We start from the raw sequence: 21,398 nt of genomic DNA, 5'->3' as shown, positions 1-21,398 counted from the left end.
CCCCAAATAACTCCTGTCTATGCCCCTGAAAACATCCCTGTCTCTTGCCAGTACTTTTTGCAGTGATGGATTTTTCTCAATTAAGAAATGTGTTGTTTTAATTCTGTTTAGCATTACAGTCACATCACATGGCTTCAGTGTGCTCTTGACTCAGGTCACATCTTCCACTGCTGAGAAATACAGCTGTTCCATGTGAGAATTATGGCTGCTGGAAAAACTATTATTTCACTAAGAAAAGCATTAAAATACAATAAATTGGACTAGCAATAAGAGGTATAAATGCCTGTGATCCAACCCAGACATGGTTAAAACAGCACTTAAATGTATCAGCAGGAGGTATTCTGAAATGAATTAATATAAAGCAGGCATGCAGAAAGCAGCACTCCTCCTGTCTTAAACATCCAGCACACCAGGACCAGCAGTGTCTTCTATTTCTTATGGCATATCCCTCAGCAAGTTTTCAGATGACTGTGCAGAGCAGGTGACACAACAGAAGGATGGGATGTCATCCAGGGCAACCTGGACAAACCTTAGAACTGGGCGTGTAAGAACCTCATGAGGTTTAACAAGTTTAAGTTCAAGGGCTGCACCTGCATCGGGCGTTAGACTAGGTGGTAAAAGAAGCTGAGGACAAAGTGATGGTAGTGTGAATGAAAGCTGCATGTGCCACTGGATCTAAATACACAAGCAAAATCTCTAGTTATATTTTTACTTAGTAGTATAGATGAAAGATAAAATCAAAACTCAAGAAATCAGAACAGATAGGAGATTCATCAGATCAGAAAGTGAAGCAAGAATGCAACCTGACACATGAGGATTGACAAATATTATGATCCAAAGTTTAAGTGCTGATGCCATTCCTCTGACTTTCACATTCTATCATAGAGGTTACTTTTGTTTAGCAAGGAAAATATCCATAAAATAAAGGTTGATGTCTGTGGTATTTAAAGGATGCTAGTTAAAACAGCAAGGAAAGAAGAATTTTAATCTAGTATGACATTAGGAATAAATTAGTATGGCTATAAAGGAGACTGAAAAGTCTCCTGAATAGAAACTGCTTCTACTTCTCAGTCAATAACATGCTGAGCTCCTAATGGGATATTGTCAGTCTGATCCTAATTACTTGTACCACCCAGTATTATTCTCCCTACATAGAATCTGTAGCTAATTTTCATCTTTTGTGTCTATCACTGAATGTTTTAATGAGTCTTGGTTAAAAAAATATACTGAATCTATTTTTTTCCATATATTAAAAAAGATTAATGTACTGAAAAACAACGCTTGGCAATATTGAGAGGCACACATCTTCATGGGATGCTATAAAAACCATGCATTTGGAGGAAGGGGACACAAAGAGAAGGTGAACTTTTGAAATCTTCACACGTGGGGTTTATGCAGAAGAGAAGGGGAGGCAAATCTTCCTTTAATAAGGGAGCATGAAGCCCTGTGCCACTATAAATCTTAGAAAATCCCACATGATCCAATTACACATCTTATGCTATCACTGAGAAGTCTGGAGCTCAGTACTTAAAGGAATCAGTTCTTCTTACATCTGAGTTGTGCTTAGGCTTTGGAATCCTACTCAGACCTTCCATCTGCAATTGGTTCTGACTTTAGACAGTAAAAGAATTAAATACAATACAACTGATCTCTAAGAACTACTGCTTCCACCCACTATTTTATTAGACTATTTTGTGGACAAAAGTGGAATTTTTTAATTTAGTTTTGCTATTCCAGGTCTTCTGAGAGATGAATGACATGAAAGGGCATACTATGTTTACATTGGAGATGATCACTTGCTTAGCAATTTTCAGTTGTCAAAATGGAAATGGTAAAAAAAAAAATCCTTCCTGTCACTTTTCTTTTTTTTTTTCAAATTTCACACCATTGTCTTTATAAAGGAATCAAACTATTCATTTTATTTTACTTAGATCATCTTTCATGTTTTGTGATCTTGTAGATTATTTATATGCACTTTCTGTTGGCAAAATGGAAAGATTCAGGAACACCAACAGTTCAAAATTCTTCTGAATTAGTTTTCATACAGGATATCAAAGGAAGTAGAAGAAGTGCTTTGAGAATTCCATCACCAGCTCAGCTGGACATTCCTGTTTATAAATACCTGAGAGACTATAAGGAAACACAAAGTAAAGTGAGCGCTCTATTGCTAAAGAGAATTCTAACATGTTAGTATGTTAACCCCCTGTTTAATCACATTACATTAATTTAAATTGCTCTGAGGAGAGGGGAAATACATAGGAGGGCAGGAAAAGTTGTAGATTCTCCAATTGTTCTTTGGTAAAAAACTGTGTTGGCACAGAAATTGCTAAGCATATGAAAAGCAAATAAAAAAATCATGTTGTTTTTCTTTCTCCATTGGGTTGTGGAAAGATTCCTGTTCAGATATCTAGAAAAAGCCACTCCACCAAAAGAAATGCCACTGTTCACTGTAGCTGAGCAGACATCTACTGTGGTCCAAGAAGGACTGAGAGGGATGATGTAGGAGGGAAACTAGTTTTCATGGAAGAGTGCCCTTTATATACTATTGGATTTAACTTGTATTGCATTATATATTACTATTATATTATATATTACTTATTATTAATAGATTATATTGTAGGGTGAAGTACAAAATATATTTTAGTGAATACCAGATGCTTTAAAATGTTAGCAAAGCAGAAAACATACCGAAGTTATGGTATGTCACAAATTCACTAATTTATTCCTAATTGAAAAGGTAAAATTGTGCTGCTACAGGATGGGTCTTAATCAATTATTTGCTACCTTTTACTTTCTTCCCATTTTCTGTCCATTCTTTATCTGTCATTACCATTCAATTTTTTTCCTTACCTCCTAATCTTTTTTGAGGAGAGAACACAGACACATTCTACCCCTAAAATAATTACTGTGAATTAAAATCTTGACTGATAGCTCATGATAACACAGCATTGAAGGAAGAAGTTTAAACCCAGTGATTTAATTACAATCAAATGTTCCAGGGAAAGGTGACAGCTTCACTTTTTAGGTAGTCCTAACAGCTCTGATGTTGACCTAAAAGCTGTCTAGCCCTTGCCAGGGAAAAAAGCTGTCCTTCCATTAAAGCACTATGATAGTAGATACTGAGGTTACCTTAGTGACATGTCTGATGGGCCAGTGAGGCTGCGCAATTTATCAGTGCCATTCTCAGAGAGCTGTGCTGCTCAAGGAGCAGTGTTGAGGGAATGTCATTGTGGAATTAGGGAAGGTTTTTAATTGTTTAAGGAGAATTAGTTTAAGTCCATTAGCATGTGCTAAGTGAGAAGGGGAAGCATCAGTTTGCTTCTGTGAAAGCATATTTTACAATTACAAGTTAAACTAAAAATTTTAAAAATATTTAGAATTTGCTTTGCTATTAAGAAATATTTACAAATGAAAGCAAGCACAGTTCAGCCAAATTCTTATTGAGTATTTGTTTCAAAACAGAAGTAGAAAAGCATGGTAGACAATGCCTCTGATATTTTGGTGAGCAAAATTAAGGAACTTTGAACAAGTTTTTTCTACTCCATGAATAATTGTCTTTCACCTTCTGTTGATAAAAGCAGACAACTTCTATGAGTACAAAATTAGAGTGATAAAATTGACATAATTTACAGAAAACTCCACATTAGTACCAGACATTAGCAAAGCATGTTTTGATACAAAAGCTTTCAGACCCGGCCTCACTTTTAAGACCTTTTTCCATGCTGAGTTAACTGTTTGCATGCATTTTATTTATTGCTTTTATAATCCACTTTAATAATCAAAAGACACATTTAGGAAAAAATGGGAAAACACTCAAGAATCTCAGTATATGTATTGTTATAGGATTCCTTTAATGGGAATGTGATTTCTTATAAATAAAGAAGTCAACATGATCTCTAATACATTGCAAGAAGCTCATAATATTTGGTTTTTTTTCTTTTTTGAAGAGCTTCCATTAGCCAAGTTACTAGAAGGTATTTGGATATGCAATGTAGGACAAAAAAACCCATTATACATTTAATATAAGGCATATTTGTTTGCTTAGAAAAGGTAACATTACTGGTATTACAAATTTAAACACATGATGAACTTTGACTTATAAAAGCATAAAATATTACTGAACCAAAAGTGCTGTGTTAACATCTCATATTTCTTTAGATTACTATAAAAGTCACCTGAGGTGATTATTTTTCTTTTTTCTAGAAATTATCTAATTTCACTTATATTTCCTATTTAGTGGAAATAATAATAATAAAAAAATACACTCTGTATTGTTCCCTGCTCATTTTTAATCCAATCCTGCAAACGCTTACTAACCAGCAGAAGAAGGAATCCTAACAGAAGTTTTTGGCTTCCAGGATCCCACCCTTGATAGTCCTTACTATCAAGAGCAGTAAAAGCACCTCCAATGGACTAGTCCTAGTGAACACTGTGCTGGCAGTTAGTATCTGCAGCTTCACATCTTTTTGTGGATTCATGGTTCAGTTTACATTATGTCATCAAAACAACATCATTTTCTAATGTTCTCAGTTAAAAAAAAAAAACCAAAACCCAAACAGTTCCTCTCAAAGACCATGTTAATTTGTAATTCTGTGAATTCTGTCTTGGAAAGCTTTTAGGAATGATCTAGTCTTGTCCTCCTTCTTGCTCCTCCTCCTGCAAAATAAGGAAAAAGAACTTTAATTATTTTCTGTAATTATATATAACATAGTAAGACTATATACTGTATTTACTTGTGAAACAGACATGTGAAAAGGAAGGATGAAGCCTGGAGCTGAATATTTCTCTCTTGTGCTGGCAGCTGTGAAATTAAACAGATCTTTCAGCTTCTTCATCAATCAAAATAACATAGATTCTAAGAGTTATAAATCTTGCAGTGGAGAATCCCAGCGTGCCATTTTCCCATTGCTAGGACTCCAAAGTCAGACTTCACTTTGATGGCTATAATCTCATCTGAAACACTCTTTCAGAAAACACACAATCTAGATTGTTTTCAGATATCATTAAAAAATAATTATCAACTCCAGATTTTGTTAGTTTTTTTTTTAACAGAAATACAGCTTTTCCTTTTGAAATCTGTATTTTTAAGAGCCTTTTTATTCCCCATCCTGACTCTTAAAATAAGTGAGATAATATTTGATATGTGTTATAATGTTTAAATGTATGGCTTTTTTTTACCTTGTGCCCTCCTGGCTGGTTGTGCTTTCCGTACAGGTGCTTCTAGAAAACAGAAATATTGCATTCAGAAGTTATTTGCTGGAGCCTTTGAATTAAAACTCTTTAGAAATATTGGAAACTCATTGCTGACTTTTGAAGTTTGTTCTTTAAATTTTTCAGTAAATTAAGAATTTTGTTCCAGAAGCATGTTGGCTTGATCACCTGAAATATGAATGCTTATAATACAATTCCCACATGTCTCTCATGTGCAGTCGTTCATTAAATTTTAGGAACATTTTAAAAGTATTTTTGCATTTTAAACATATGAATGAATCCATTATCCACACTGATCTTCTACAGAGGATTTCATGGTGTAAGCAGGTGCCAGGGTGTTTTGCCTGTGCTCTTCACTCATGGAACACCATGTGACACTGTGTCAGTGAAGTACAAGCTCAGGTTAAGGCACAGGACTCAGTCTCAGTTTTTGGCAGCAGATGTCCAGGTCTGTTGCATCGACATTACTTCAGGAATTATTCAAAAGCTAAATTCCTGGAACCATGACGAGATATTGGCCACATTTCCAGCTGTGTTTGGGGCTTGATTTGTAACTGCATTGTGAGTCCACAGTATGATACCACATTTAGGGTTCAGTTACTTATTCATTGGAACTATGGACTTGTTTTCCTTTTTCTCATCAAATCTTGAGACTTTTTTTAACCAGATGTCTCCTCACTGGGTGGAAGAACACATCACAAGCATGAGAAATAGTTATTCTCTTGCTGCCACAGAAATGCTATTGCAGTAATTTTTCCCCCTTTATAACCATGAAGTACTTATATATTCACTTAACAAGCTGCATCCAGTTCTCTTTTCATCCTGATGTACAGGGTATATAAATGCATAGCCCTGAGATGCAGGCTTGACCTCATTTCAGCTGAGACTAAACATTGGGTATCTGCACCACAATGGCAGAAAATTCCAAGATCTGCACTGCCCTGACAAGGACAGAATATGGTCCATCCAAAGTATGCTTTCCATACTTTGGTGCTGTCTGTACAACTGTGCTTTCAGATAAGCCTTGTGTTTGAAGATCACACCCATCTGTCATTTTCAGGCAATAGGAGACTCCCCAACATGCCTTGTACTACTCAGCACTGAAGCTGTACAAACACTATGCATAAACCTCCATTACTTGGCACAGGCTTCAAAATTAAAAAGGCCGAAACACATTTATTTAATTTCATCCTCTAAAAGCCACAATATTTTTTTCCTATGTATTTAGTTCAAAGGCTTACAGAATAGCTTATTCTGCATTATTAGAATTAGAAAAAGACATAAATACAAAGGAAAACCTAAGCAAATTACTTCTTAACTTTGAATGAAGATCATTAAACAATGGTTATTAAACTTGAAGAACAAATTGCCAATATTAAGTCAGAGTGAATTCTAATTGGCTCATTTTGGACCCTTATTCCATTCTGGTTTTTCAAAAGAGCTTCCCTCATTTAACAAGAGGACAGAAGTACAGAAATTCCAAGACCCTGTGAGATATTTGCTCAGCCCCAGAGGTTATATTCCCTGCACCCCACCCACTCCTTCGGAACACTGAAAAACCCTGGCAGCAACAGATCACATTTACATTGACAAGAAATAACTCAAGTTAAAAGCAACTCACGTGGTCTTCTTCTGTATGTGCTGCTTAAAGAAAAGTAAATTCTTTACAGTTCATGTTCCTTCAAACATTTTACCTAAGCTTTGTGGTTAGGCATTTCCTCTTGTCTACTATGCTTGCCAAATCTTTTAGTTACGTTTAGCCACAAGATAAACCTCAACATTTTTCTTTGCATCAGTGAAAGAATTATTTTCCAAAACAATTATAAAACTCTTCTTGCTAAAATGCTGGGTGCAGACCTAATAATTTTTTTAAATAGATACTGTAAAACCTCACCTGGAATGATCACTTTGGACAAAGCAGGTCTTAGTGGTACTTAATTTTTTGACAAACTAACCTTCCAGATGAACTTTCTTGATTTCTCTCTCGATAATCTGTGGCTCTCCCTCAATTACTTTAGTAACCTTGGTGTACTCAGTTCCAGCTATGGTAAGCATCAAAAACAAATGAGTTAAATCTGGCATAGCATTTTTCCATATGCAAGGAGCCCTCAGTGGAAACAATGTAATTTTTGGGCATAGGTGTTGCAGGCTACCATGCTATTCATGCCATAAGGCATGTTATCTCTAAGGATGAGTCATTCATTGCAATCTTGGTTTAAAGTTCTGCTTCAGCAAAGACTGCTAATTGTTTAAGCAGTTCTGGATATTTTATGAGCAGAATTAAAGCCCATATGAAATAATTCCTTTATTTAGACAGTGATAATACATTTGTTTGTGTCAGTACTCAAATTTAAATGAATAGGTAATTTTCATAAAAAAAACCCTTTATGTAGACAAGAGGGCAATAAAGCATTATCACCATTATCACCAACAACCCTAAAGCAGTGTGTGTATCTGCTTTTACTAGCTAAATGTATAGTAAGGTATTATCATGGCAGCCAAGGGTAACTGACTGGATAAATCATGGAAAAGATAGAGCAAAATCAAATTAAAGAAAAAGACAAATCTGCCTACTTGGTCCATTCTGTAAAGCAGGATGCTTTTGCAAACTAACATATAATAGCAAGGAAAACAGCAAGAATTCAAGAGATGATATTGTCTTCTTCAAATTTCCTAGAGAGAAACTATCTCTAGGATACACCTATATGCTCTAAAATGCACCTCTACAGATTACAGCCATTTCATTGTATACCTCTGTATCTGAAGGTGATTACAAGTACAGTTGTAACCGTTAGATTCTGGTATCAGACCAGAATTCTACAGATAAAGTTTGATCCTGCTTCTTGTTGACTGGTTTAAAATAATAGTGCAGTATATACAGGAATTTTCTTGCTGCAAGTTTTTAATTTCCTCCCTTTCTTTTAAATATTCCATCCAGAAATAAGCATCTCCAGAGAGCAAATCTTTTGACATAGCTGGGATTCTTAGGACAAAATGAAAAACCCTCTGGAAGTTTCTGTGTCTGTCCAGTATTATAGGTGAATTCTGGCTTAGGTCTGTAAAACTAAGACTCAGATGCTTGAAACAGAACTGAGTTACAGTCAACAAGAGTCACAGCCATATCTTGGTTTTATGCTACGACTAGCTGTGTTATCAGCTAGCATATTTAAGTTTGGTGGTCAGCTGTTCAGCTGTTCGGCCAACAGGAAATTTTTTACTTGACTGAAGTTTAAGTCACATGCACTCAATAGTGCTTTTGAAAGACAATGAGATTTAGTTCAGTGAACTAAATGTGGCTGTAAGTTACTTTACTGGAATACAACTTTGTAATTTACTGAAAAGTGAACATAAAATTAAATGGATTCATTTAATTTATGTCAAGAGAAGTATCTATCCTTTTTTTGAGCTTCTGACTCAGGTTTAAACTAACATTTACAAAAATCATATCACTTAAATTCTTTTTTTATTACCCATTGCTATTATAGATAGTTTCTCTAATCTACATTAAGCAGAGAACATTCCAAATTCATAGATAAAGATTAATTTCACAAGCAGAAGTTCTTTTACTATTTTCTACAGCTACTGGTTATGTACTGCCAAAACTGTTAGAATTAAGAGAGCAAGAAGGAAAGAAAACCATTTCTTGGGATGCTGTATTTGAAGAGAATTAAAGTTAATGTCTGGATATCCATCACCTGTAAGCTTTCAAAGAAGTTGTTAAACATGCCTTTAATTATTAACTTGAGGGCAATGAACATTCATTTCTCAAGAACTGATAAGTAAGATGAATTTGGCTGGTTACAATATGTTCCATTTCATAAGTGTTTTTCACAGATTTAAATTTGTTAAGGAATATCGGAATAAATCTTCATTGCTCCCCTGGGTTTTAATTAGGTAACCTTTTAAAGACTGAAAAAAACAAAATGAATTTTTTTCTGTGATCAATGGCATTAAAAAATTGATTACTAAACCTTTGAGGCTTACTGCCATTTCACAGATATCTGGCACTAGAATATATTGTTCTATTTTTTCCATTAAAAGTCCACTTCTGCTACATCAGTCTTTAAAATGTTAAGTTCAACATATCGGAGAGGAGTTTCAGTTATCATAACCTGTTGCAAAAATGTTAGTTGTAATTCTCTGAATTACCTCCCTGCAGAAGTCTTTTGATTTCTTCATCTTCCAGTAAATGACCATCACCTTCAATAAATTTGGTCACTTTGGTAACCTCTGATAGGATACAGGTTATGGCAAAAAAATTGATTTACAGAAAGCATTTGGCAATCCCACAAGAGCATATATAATCATGTCATAGCATTGTTCTGAATTTTAAAATTCATGTTATGTTATCAAATTCCACACAAACACTGGAAACACCATATTATATGACAAACATAGCATGCTGTGTATTAGACCCAGGAAGCTTCAGCTCTAGAGCTGACTGAAATATGAAGATCAAGAACTCAAACCAGAATTTTACATTTGAAGCGTTCTGAGGTTTAATCTCTGAGTAAGATTTTACAGTATGAACCTAAATTTTTTTAAACATGGAATATCCATTCAGTAATTACTTAAGTTACATATATATGTGTGTATATTTTTATATATATATATGTTAAAGAAATGAAAGAAATTAAATAAAACAAGCATACTAACCTTCTTCAAGGATTTTCTTTAACTTCTCTTCATTGTCTGAACCCCCTGCAGTAATTCTGGTATATTTTATTTCAGGACCTGGAAAAAATTTTATAAGATAGTGGCTTTTATCAGGTATAAGAGGTTTGTCCTTTAAATTTTATTTTTCTGTTTTTTCTAAATGCCATGGTGATTCCATTGTTAACATGCTGTATTCTGCTTATATGATAACTTTATTTTTTTACCATTTCCAAAATTAAACTGAATGAACATTAAAAACAGTAGTTAGAACTAGTCATGAAAGTAATTACGCAAATTTGTCATAATTAGAATAATTATCTGCTTACATTCTTAGACACAATTTTAAACTCTGCTGTATTAGGTCATAGATCAGATATTTCTGCAGTCCATTATTAGTCTGAATTGACTGTTGCAAATAGACATTTTTGCTTTTATGACTGCTATGAATCACTTGAAGACTTAATATTTGAGATGCCTTTTCAGTTTCTACAGATGGAAAAGGAGATACAGGTCTGAAATTCTGGCATTTTACATTATGTTTACCATTTCAAGTGGGATATTAGTGAATATTTGAATCTGAGAATTGAGAAAATTATATTTTATTTGCCTCCCCTACAATTTTTGCTAGAAAATAGCCCCAGGTTTATTCATAAACCACTAATGCCTTTCATTCAGTTATTTTCATTGTAGTAAAAAGTTGTATGATAATAAGCATGATTTTTTATTTCTGTCTTTCTCAAATGAATTTGGTAGAATTTTAGTATTTTCTAAATACACTGAATATTAGGACTTACAGCTAAGTCAATATGTTGTTATAGCAGTGTCTTTTCCTTACAAGGTCTCTAGCAGACAGAATTTTACTGGCAGCATTCAAGCTGATATTTAAATGAGGTGATCAAAAAGTGTCAACAGAGAACTCCATATATGACCTACTATGCTTAAATATGCCTCACTCCACTCATCTGTTTCTAGGATGCTTAAAGAAATAGCTCTGTAATTGGTCAAATATAATTTAAATTGGCCAAGGAATTTGTGAGCTTTTGTGTGAGAAAATCCAGGGATGCAGATGCATATTGATGTTATCTTACATCAGCAGTATCCAAGTGTCTAACTTGTGGATGTCAGATGAAGTCCCCACCTTACAGAGAAATAGAGATCTTTTCCTGAAATGGCTGTCAAGAGAGTCTGGGATGACATGTAAAAATAGGCATCTACACATTAAATATTTATGTTTAATAAAATGAAACCTTCCTGGGGGTATATAATCCAGAAGTTCAGGGGGAAAAAAAATTTCCTTCTAAAGCAAAGCAGAGTACAAAAATGCAATAAAAGCAGTCTCACTGTGAAAGGATAACAAGAAACTAGCAGAAGTAGACACTTATCAAAATATGAAAATAAAAACAAAAAAAGAAACGTTCATAGTTTTGCATGCTGTTAAAATATTGTTGCCATTTATGTACATGTATGTGTAGGAGACATGGCCAGCCTTACAGAGACAGTGGGAAGTATTAGGGAAAATTCATTTGTCAAGGAAACACAGTTTAGGCACTAGGATAGAACTTAAGATATGTTACTTTAGTATGCAAAGGTGGACTTTACTAAGAATGAATATCTCAGCTTAATTTACCTTGAATAATTCTTTCTTCTGTTACTTTTTTCTCTGTCACTTCCACAGGTCGTCCATCAATGATTTTGGTGTATGTTTTAATAATTGGTTCTACAAGGATTTTTAAATTCAAGGAATTAATCAAGTGATGATCTTTCAAGTGCTCTTTTTGAGATGTGGAAACTGACTGAAGCACAGAAGGAAGTACCACAGAATATTTTATGAAAAAAAAAAGTTTAGAGATCAGCAACTAAATCTACTCACAATTGAGGATGTTCATGTGATTTTTCCTTTAAAACCATCCTAGATGTGAACATCTGGATGCCCCCAGCAAAGAGAACACAAGGTTTACCTCTCTTTCTGTCAAAATTGCCTTTTAATCACAGAATCACATGCTATATGTTTGATTTTAGGACAGCAATGAGCAAGTAATTCTTGACAGAGACATATGTCAGCATGCAGAGTATTTCTAAACTGTCTTGACTGAAGCTATGGAACACAACTAGGGAAAAAAAACCCCAATTTTTTGAAATGCATGAGAACTATAAAGAATATGATGCAATAAAATTGCAGCACTTCACAAAGGTCTTGTTAAAAACAGAACAGCTGTCTAACATAAATCACCTAGATAAAGTATAAACTGATGGGGAATAGTGAATGCTAGTGCAAATTGAGTTGCTGAAAGCATACCAACCTCCATGAATCACTTTAGTTATTGTCTCCCCTTCCCTGACTATTTTGAACTCAGGTTCCCCTTCAATTAATTTAGTGAGCTGTGTGATAGATGGGTCTGTGACATAGGAAAAAAAAACAACAGGTTACAAATAGTCATAAAATACTTGTAGTATTCCAGGGGGTGAGATGAAGTTTGCATTTTGTCCACTCACTCTAGATAAACCAGATTATTGTAATAGAGGGCTGTTTAAATCTGAGAGGGTATTTGTGGCAACATTTACAGTCTTGTGTTTTCTCACACCAGATCTTAAACAAAGATCCTGTTGTACACTTACTCTTTGTTTATTTTGTGTACATGGTATTTTTAACATTTGTTGACAAGTTCCAGGCAATAAATCAGATCGTCAGCTTTTTCTACAGAAAAAGTACGTTCTTGGTGAGAAGGTTACTCTGCATCTTTGCAATATTTTACAGCTATAGCTCCACTAGTGATCAACATGCAAACTATATAGTGAGAGGGGTTTTTTTGTTTTTGTGGTTTTTTTTTTTTTTTGGGTTTTTTGTTTTTGTTTTTGTTATTTGTTGCTTTGGAGTTTCTTTTATTTTTTGCTCTGAGGTTTTTTACATGGCTTTTTTTCCTTTGTGTTTAAGACTTGGCCAGTGGTTACGCAGCTTAAAAAACCCAAAACAACTAAAAAGGAAACTTTTGAGATCAGCTGGAATGACTGTAAGGATATTTATCAGCATTACTGGCTATCATTACTGGGTGAGGTCATCTTGATTACACTGATCCAAATGTATCTCTGTCTGACATGCTAAAGCAGGAGATACTAGATAAATTAGGAACATACCATCAATTAGCAGTAATAATATGGTTCTTCTCTAATGAGTGCTGTGGGACTCCTTCTACTTAGGAAGATACTGTAAAACAAACTTTCTGTATTCCTTTTTCAGGGACAGAAAATTAGCATAATCCATGTTTTTTACTTTCCTTAAAAATCCCTAAAATAGCTTTATATGAATTTTTGTAGAAGTTGATTGTGCATTGATTTTTTATTTCCGTAATTACTGATCAGGATTTAACAACAGCTTTTAAAGATGTGTGCCTCCTTTTAATTGTTGAAAACAGTCAATATAGGCTACCTTCAATAACAAAAAACAAAAATATTTTGTTTGGTTTTTTTTTTCAGTAGCAAATGATTGCATAAATTCTAATTTGGAGGCAAAAATTCATTTATTTGCTGCAGATGAGATGATATGATAGAATCGTAAAAATTCCCTGTTATTATAGACCTCTGTTAATCTACTCTGAGTTCTAAACAGCTGAACAAGCCATCCCTTCTTTTATTTTTAACAAGTCTGAATGAAAAACATTTATAAATATTTTAAAGAAACTGTCTCAGAAGACTCATTCCCTTGCTTCTGTTTTAAATTTAGAGGAATTTTTTGCATGTGGAGAATTAAATTAAATACCAATTTACATTGACATAAGTGATGAATATAAAGAAAATAATGTAAAAGTTGTATTTATGAATGTTTATAAATACTTTATTTTTTTTCATTTCTCAGTAACTGTACCTTTTTGTGTGATGGATACAGCAGATGTGTACAAACCAAAATGTAAAGGCACAGCCAGCTATATTGCCTAGTCTAGGATCAATCCTTTGAATATTTTATCTGTTAAGATTTGGGATTCACTCAAATTTAACTCTTTACATCTGTTTAATCTTTTAGATCCCATACAGGGATGCCCAGGTACAAAAAATGGAAGCACAACACAAGCAGAAAGCACTGAGACAAGAAAAGACACACATTCCCCTCTAAACCTGGGGGGAGAGATGTAATTATTTTTTTAGTAGAAATCGCCCTTGCATCGTGATCTAGTAGAACTTCCTGACAAAATTAGCATTTAACTTTGCCCGATTTTATCTGCAGACTGTTGTGGATTTAAGTGGTTCTGATGGCATCTGCCACTCTCTTTTGTTACTGAGAAAGCTCAGAAGTGAGAGAATTGGTTTTATTTGGTCTATATCTGAAGCAATTATCAGCAGAAAGACTGCACTGGCCAGAGATCTTTCCCTGAAATGTGTCCCAAAGCAGAAATACTGTACTGCAAAAGGAAAGGAGTAGCCCTTCAATACTCACTAACTTTTTTTTTCTCTATTTGGTGACTAAAATGTAGTTCTAAATTTGACTATGCAGTGTTCAGACTTTTAATATTTCAGGAAGTATTTTTAAAAATATTTCATTTTTTCATTTTCATTTTTTCTTTAAAAGACAATTTTATTTCAGTTAATTTTCAACTTCTATACATCCTGTAAATCGCCTAATCTATATACTCTGTCTCTGGGTTTATCAGAGCAGAAGAGGTACTTTCAAAGAGTGATTCACCCTCACAATAGCAAGATTTCTAAAATAGCTTGGATGAATTACCATATAAAATAATCTATCCATTTATATTGCAGTGTGGATCTGATTTAATGATGGAGACTAGGCAACAAAGATCAGCATACATGTTAAATGGCCTCTAATCCTAAATGGGATGAAGTACAGACAAACTCCTGAAAAAGTAACCACTTGTCACTTCTTCTGGAAGGAAATCCTCCCAGAAACACTGATTAAGCAGTCTGGATGAAATTCTTTGCATGACATTTTTAAATGCCTTTCTCAGTTGAGGTAAAACAAATTCCCTTTCAGCATTTTTATTTCAATGCAAAACCTGATCTCATCAGCTTTACTTAAGTTATAAATCACAAGTGGTTTTAGCAGTCCCATCCCCACATTTTTTCTCTTCAGTCCCATCACTAATTTTTAAGTCATGCTTCCATATGGAGAAATAATAAAAGCCAAAAATTGGGCAAATATAATTTTCAGACATCCAACAGATATTGGTAGTTAGAACTGATTGAAAATTATAGGAAAATGAACCATTTTTTTCTTCAAAGTATAAGAAACATATCTTTAAAATATCTGTTTTAATTGAAAAAAAGAGATAAATGGTTTAAAAAAAGATTACTTAAGATATTTTTAAATACCCACAGAAAAAGGAGAAAACTCATGTGGGGAGAAAAAGCATGGATAATCTTTTAATATAAAATATTTCAGTCAGTTCTAATTGCAATATTTGTATCTTTGCTTTTCCAGCAAAGTGCTTAGCATCCTAGAGTTGCTGGGTATAAAATGCATCCCGTTGAAGAAATATATTCAAGATATATTCTGAATATGTATATGAACATATGCAGAAATATATATACCACAGGCCTCATTTACCTTCCTTTGTGATGATAGGCTGGACGTTGCTTTCAATTATGTTAATTTCTGAAAATATAGAAAATGGAATATACAGTGCATTCCATTCTTACAATTTCTTTGAGGCAATGATCAGTTAGATTTGGTCTGCTCATTAAGATGTGGGTAAAATCATAGACATTAACTGGTGGAATAGCAACACAAAAGGATCTAGAGTATGAATCTTGGTTCTGGTTATGAAATGGAGATCCACTCAGGTCACTGCAGACAGAATCTGCTGACATGGTATTTGCCTTTTATGAAACCCACAGGTCATGGTACCCATGATGATGGATGGTACATAACAGAGATGACTTATACAATTACCCACACAAAATTTTGAACAACTCCCTGACATACTTTATGCCTAAATATTGCCCTTTTCATTTGGGAGCTCATGGGACACACACAGGAAACCTTGCATTCAGAACTATAGGTAGAATATCACAGAAAATAAGCCCTTGAGAGATCAAATTGTCTCTCTATACCCAAGCATTCATTGAACACCTCTGATAGTGATTTGACTCATACCCATCCACTGGAGAAGCCCACACTGATGGAGGTTTCAGCATTCCCAGTCTTTCTCTCAACTGAATCTACAGCTACAGCTTTCTAGATGTCCACATTCACCTCTCTAGCTGAGAGAGACATGAATGTGGACCTCAGGCACTGCTTCCTGTGCTACTCTCACTGGCCATGGGAGGTAGAATCACAGAATATCTCAAGCTGGAAGAGATGCATAGGAATCATTAAGTCCAACTTCCTTCTTCTCACAGGAGAAGGAAGACTAAGCCATATGATCAAGGGTTCTGTCCAGAAGCTCCTTGAACTCTGTCAGGCTTGGTGCTGCTGTGATCACTTTCCTGACGCTTGTGTTCCATTGACTGACCACCCTCTGGATAAAGAACCTTTATCTAATGTCCCACCTGAACTTTCCCAAAGGAGCTTCATTCCATTTCCTCGTGTCCTGTCACTGGTCACCATAAAGCAGACCAGCACACCCCCTCCACTGCCCATCTTAGGGAAGGCATGGGTTGAGATGGGGTCACTGCTCAGCAATGATGTCACCCCTCTGCCTATTGTTATCCAAAATGAACAAGCCGAGTGACCTCATCAGCTCCTCAAAAGTCTTGATCTCAAGATCTTTCACCATCTTGATCACCCTTTTCTGGACAATGGGCCCAAAACTGCCCCAGCATTTGAGGTGAGGCTGCCCCAGTGCAGAGGAGAGCGGGACAATTCCCCTCCCTTGCCCAGCTGGTGATGCTGTGCCTGACGCACCCCAGCACACAGTTGGCAACTTTGGCTGCTGGGGCAGTGTTGACTCATATTCTATTTGCCATCAAGGTGAATTACTCCATTTTTTGTTTCAAGGGTTTCTTAACTTCAGTATGTCCATTCCCAATTTTAAAAAGTCTGATGGCATGGTTTCACTTTACACTGTGAAATATGGGTAGGACTCCATCAGAATTTAATAATTTGTCTAAATTCATCTTGCCTCACAAGGTTACAGAAGGAACTCTGTTTTCTAACAGCTTGTTTCAACTTGTTTCAACACATACTCTATAATCAGAAATTAAATGCACACCCTGAGAAAGGCTGCAAGAGAGCTAAAAGGTTTTTTGTTGTTGTTGTTGTTTTTTGTTTTTTTTTTTTCACATGTACTCCCTAAAGAGAAAATATTCTGAACAACTGTCTCCCATTCAAGCCTCATATTTGCACATATGGGAAACAGGGTCAAGAGGTACACTCTGTCCCTCTGGAAACATTTATGAAAAAAACATGTCTCAGCACACAGACAATGCTGCATCTTGGAGAGTACAGTACAATGCTACATCTTAGAGAGAGATACAACTTTGTTATGCACCAAGCACTGAACCTTGGCTAAAAGCTGAAAAACAATCTTTTCCATATGTATCTTTTCTACCCCAAGAGTTTAAACAGCTTACTTCAGGGTTACTTTCCAGTCACACATCTGGAAAGGAAAAAATACAGTAGCACAGCAGCCAGAAACATTGTAGTTTGTGTCTTTATCTTCCTTTTCTTCATTGGCACAAGTTACTTTCCCAGAAATTGCTTTCTTCTTTATTGAAAAAGAGATGTACAATTCCAAACTGGAATTGGCACCACTTAAAAAGCAATATCCAACACAACTGGAAGTACTTAAAATGAACTTACTGTAAAATGTCAGTGGAATCTCTTTGAAGGTACTGTCACGAACAAACTATAAAAACAGAAAAGTAATTTATTTAAATTTTTTTAAAAAGTAGCACTTGCCTTATAGTTTCCCAGTGACTGTGAGTAGGATTCACTTCTTCATTGACCTAAAAGTTAGGTGATGCTATTTGTCTAGGTTCTCTTGTTCATTGTTGAGGGAGAATGCAATCTCAAGAGGATAGCTGAGAGGGATAAGGATGCCTAGTTTTCTTCACAGGTTCTTAATGCTGCTGGTTTTAATAGCATAAGACTTTAGTCAGTCAGTAGAGTGATGAAGTGAACTAAAGAGCAGATTTGGGCCAATTCAAACTGAAGTTATCCAAATGCAAATATACTACAATTATTTGGCCCTGAAAAACGTAACTGTTGAGCGCAGGGTATCATTCATGATTATATTTGGGTAACTGGGAGCTATTGAATGTGTAGTCTGCTGAAGAAAGAAAGGACCAGAGAATCACTTATGACTTATAATGTGCTCATTTTCACAGATCCTGCCAGAAAGACAGAGAGAATTACTGAAAGAATACCTTAATTTGAATGTATTTAATCAACTTCTTCAGTATGGTGAGCAGCTGATCATTTCCAACAGGCAGCTCTGACAAAAGAACAGGCATGTAAGATGAAATACACAACTGTGTGCTTTTTTACTTTGATTTACAATGATCATTCTCAAAGACTCACACAGGCGTGCACTCAATATATATTATTCCATATCAGCAGAAAACGTAGTCTTTGTCTAGTCTTGTCTTTCATATACTTTACTTTCATAAAATTTCAAAATCTTGTCAAGGTTTCAAGCAAGTATCTTCCACAAAATGAGCATTGAGGTAAATTTTCTGTTTCAAATTCCACATAGGAATTGTATCTTTAAATTGATTACTTTTTTAAAGTTATTGCAATTACAAAGCATGTAAACAAATTTAAAAGAGTGGGCACAAATTTCATTAAATAATACTCACCTGCTGGATATAGGAGTTTGTCAATGACGTGAATGACACCATTTGTTGCCATGAGATCAGATTCTCTTGATTTCAGTTCATTAACTAGAAGACTATCATTTACCTGGATCAAAAAGAACCCAAGTTATCAAAGACATTAGAAAACAACCCCAAACCCTATTATAACATTTGGAGAAATGCATGCCATTTTATAATGTGGATAGACATGGAATATCAAATCTCTGTTACAAGGCTGTAGCAGGGAGACATTTTCTATACTTAACTGTTTTCAAGTAGAGTTTGCCTCCTTGGATGGTTTTAAGAATATTTGTTACACCAGGCTCAAAGCCACTTCCGATAAAAACTCCTTGTGTTAAGTGGTAAAGAAGAATATTCCTGAGAGCATTTTTGTCTCCTATGTAAAAATAAAAAAGTAGGAATAAAATTAAATGGTAGGGGATTGTTCTTTGTAGGAATGCTAAGGATTCACATAGACTTGAGCTAGAATGAAACATAATATGTGTGAAAATACCATGAACACATACAAGGGAAAAAGCCCAGCTATATGACAAAAAGATACTCAGAACATAATCACAAAGATCCTATGAGAAATCTTGTACAAAAGAGCATAAAAGTGGTCAACGGAGCAATTAAGAGTACTGAGTTTGTCTGTTCTTATAAAGGACAGAAGCAGCTTGGAGAAGTCAGGCAAGGGGAAACCACCCTATTTTAGGGAAGATTTCCATATTTCAAAGTTTGGCATTCCTATGTGGGATGAAAAGAAAAAAAAAATACTATATTTTCAATACTGTCTTAAAAAAAAAAAAAAAAAAAAAAAAATTTTAAAAAAAGTTTAAAAAAAAAAAAAAAAAAAAAAAAAGTATTCTCTAGCTCAAGTTAATATCCTGATAAGGCTGTCTGGGTCTATGGAGGTTGAGACTCATAGGATGGGCTGCAGAACAGCTATAACATGCCCAGCAGACAGGGTATCAAGCAGAGAAACTTTAAAACACATCTGTTGGCCATTACATGGAATATTGACCATCAATACTAGAATTAAATGCTGATACTAGTTGTTATTAGTAATTCCAGCCTTGATGAAACTGCAATGGGAATCTTGTCTGGTCATATTGTTTTCCTGATGTCTCTTTCAGTGAAAATTTTCTGGTTTTTCCTGTGTTTTGCTCTGATCACTGACACTACTGCAGTTTACTTCACTACTGAAATGCAATTAATTATCTTCTTCTTCCTAGTAAAATTAGCACTGATATTTTGTAACTGGACCATTCATAGGTAGCATTAAGTTCCATAAAAAGCCTAAACATGGCCACTCCCAAGATTTTTGCACAAACTATCGGATTACATTTGTAACTATGCCACTATAGTTACTGGTTAAAATAATTCTTGGTTTGTATCTTTCTTATAGATAAAAAAAGTATTTCTTTATATTGGTTAAAGAACTATATACTTTAAGGTTTAATCTTTATGTAGAAAGCAACATCATAACTTAAAAGAAAACCAAGATAGAATTCTAGAAAACAATCTGGTACAAAAATAAAATCTGCTGTAAAAAAAAAAAAAAATATGAGGGCCAAAAAGCATTAAGTAACTGAATCACAATGATGAAAAAATGGTGTATAAAGACCCTGAAAATGCAGAAGGGCAAATAAAATTGTCTTGTTAACTACAGAATTAGTCCAATATGGCATTGGCCTTGGACAAGTACAAGTTCTGATTTGAAGACAAAAATAATGGAAGGAAGCAACACTATGGAATAAGGTATTGAGAAGCGAAATTTAAACTTAAAAATCGGGTTGGAGATTTTTCCAAAAAGTAATTTTCTCTATGCCCAAGAAGGAAATAATTAAGGGGATTCCTATGACCTGCTCTGTGCAAAAGGCAAACTACTTCAGTAGACAGCTTTTGTGTGAGAGGTGCATTAGTCTCTTTTCCAATCAATTTTAATTTTCTCATAATTCCAGGGGTTTTTTTGTTACTTACTTATCAGTATGTCCTTGTCATCGTCAGTCAAACCTTTAAAGGCATCGTTAGTTGGGACAAACAGAGTCCACTGTCCAGGCCGTGACAGAACATCATCCAAATCTGCAGCTTTCACCAGACTGAGGAAAATGCTGTTTACAGCAAACAGACAAACAACAAATACATGTTGTTGAAATGTGGTATAATTGGGTCCAGGTACATAGTTCTCCCATTTTTATTTCTGATAGTTTCAATTTTCAAACACTTTCACTGTTTCCCAGCAATAAAGATAGTGGAAGAGGAAAATGAGAAAAATAAAAAAGAAGGGAAAAAAGGAAAAGGCAGTCTTAAAAGTAGCAGACAGAGGAAAAACTATTTGAAAAAAAATATATTGGCAACCAGGATCAGAGGAGGATTTGTCAAATACAAATCAGATCATACAGATAAAAGGAGGATGCAAAGGATTGTTCTTGCTCTAGGAGTATTGAGATACTTGCAGGAAAGGGACAGAAATAAGTACTGGAAAGGTAAGCAATCCTACTGCACCCATATGGAATTGTGTCACTCAATAATTAAAACTCCAGAATCCATTACATTTATAGCTCTGGATGTATCACTCAATTCTTTCTGTCTTTTTACTTCTCTCATTCTAGTGTCTTACAAGCTTTTGTGCCATAAGAAAGCATTCTAGCATAGAGTGTGAAAGCCTTTTCAGCATACAGCTGGAGAACATTTTTCTTCTCCCACATTTTTTTTCCTTTTATGTTATTTATGTAGTTAATAAACCCTTCTCTGCCATCCCTGCTCTCAAAACCCCAACAACTCAC

General features: G+C 34.8%; 1 protein-coding gene across 8 annotated transcripts in view; it reads right to left on the bottom strand.

The window, feature by feature from the left end:
• Window positions 1-3,832: 3,832 nt before the first annotated feature.
• The window catches only part of POSTN (periostin), a 30,749-nt gene continuing 13,183 nt past the window's right edge, over window positions 3,833-21,398 (bottom strand). Inside the window, exons 12-24 of one of the 8 annotated variants that reach the window (XM_041407321.1) lie at window positions 20,593-20,723; window positions 18,876-19,006; window positions 18,613-18,715; window positions 18,181-18,248; window positions 17,615-17,660; window positions 15,419-15,466; window positions 12,168-12,263; window positions 11,495-11,584; window positions 9,868-9,945; window positions 9,361-9,441; window positions 7,167-7,253; window positions 5,179-5,220; window positions 3,833-4,656 (exon numbers count right to left, since the gene is read on the bottom strand). In XM_041407321.1, coding sequence (XP_041263255.1) covers window positions 4,616-4,656; window positions 5,179-5,220; window positions 7,167-7,253; window positions 9,361-9,441; window positions 9,868-9,945; window positions 11,495-11,584; window positions 12,168-12,263; window positions 15,419-15,466; window positions 17,615-17,660; window positions 18,181-18,248; window positions 18,613-18,715; window positions 18,876-19,006; window positions 20,593-20,723 — 1,042 coding nt within the window. In that variant the 3' untranslated portion in view covers window positions 3,833-4,615. Of the gene's footprint in view, window positions 4,657-5,178; window positions 5,221-6,766; window positions 7,254-9,360; window positions 9,442-9,867; window positions 9,946-11,494; window positions 11,585-12,167; window positions 12,264-15,418; window positions 15,467-17,614; window positions 17,661-18,180; window positions 18,249-18,612; window positions 18,716-18,875; window positions 19,007-20,592; window positions 20,724-21,398 lie in introns of those variants that run through there. The other 7 variants (XM_041407322.1, XM_041407314.1, XM_041407315.1 and 4 more) reach the window with 7 other exon arrangements.

This window comes from Onychostruthus taczanowskii, unplaced genomic scaffold (genome assembly GCF_017590055.1).
Source record: "Onychostruthus taczanowskii isolate IOZ18803 unplaced genomic scaffold, ASM1759005v1 scaffold26, whole genome shotgun sequence".
NCBI classification, from domain to species: domain Eukaryota; kingdom Metazoa; phylum Chordata; class Aves; order Passeriformes; family Passeridae; genus Onychostruthus; species Onychostruthus taczanowskii.
This window is presented reverse-complemented; position numbering and strand designations above follow the sequence as displayed.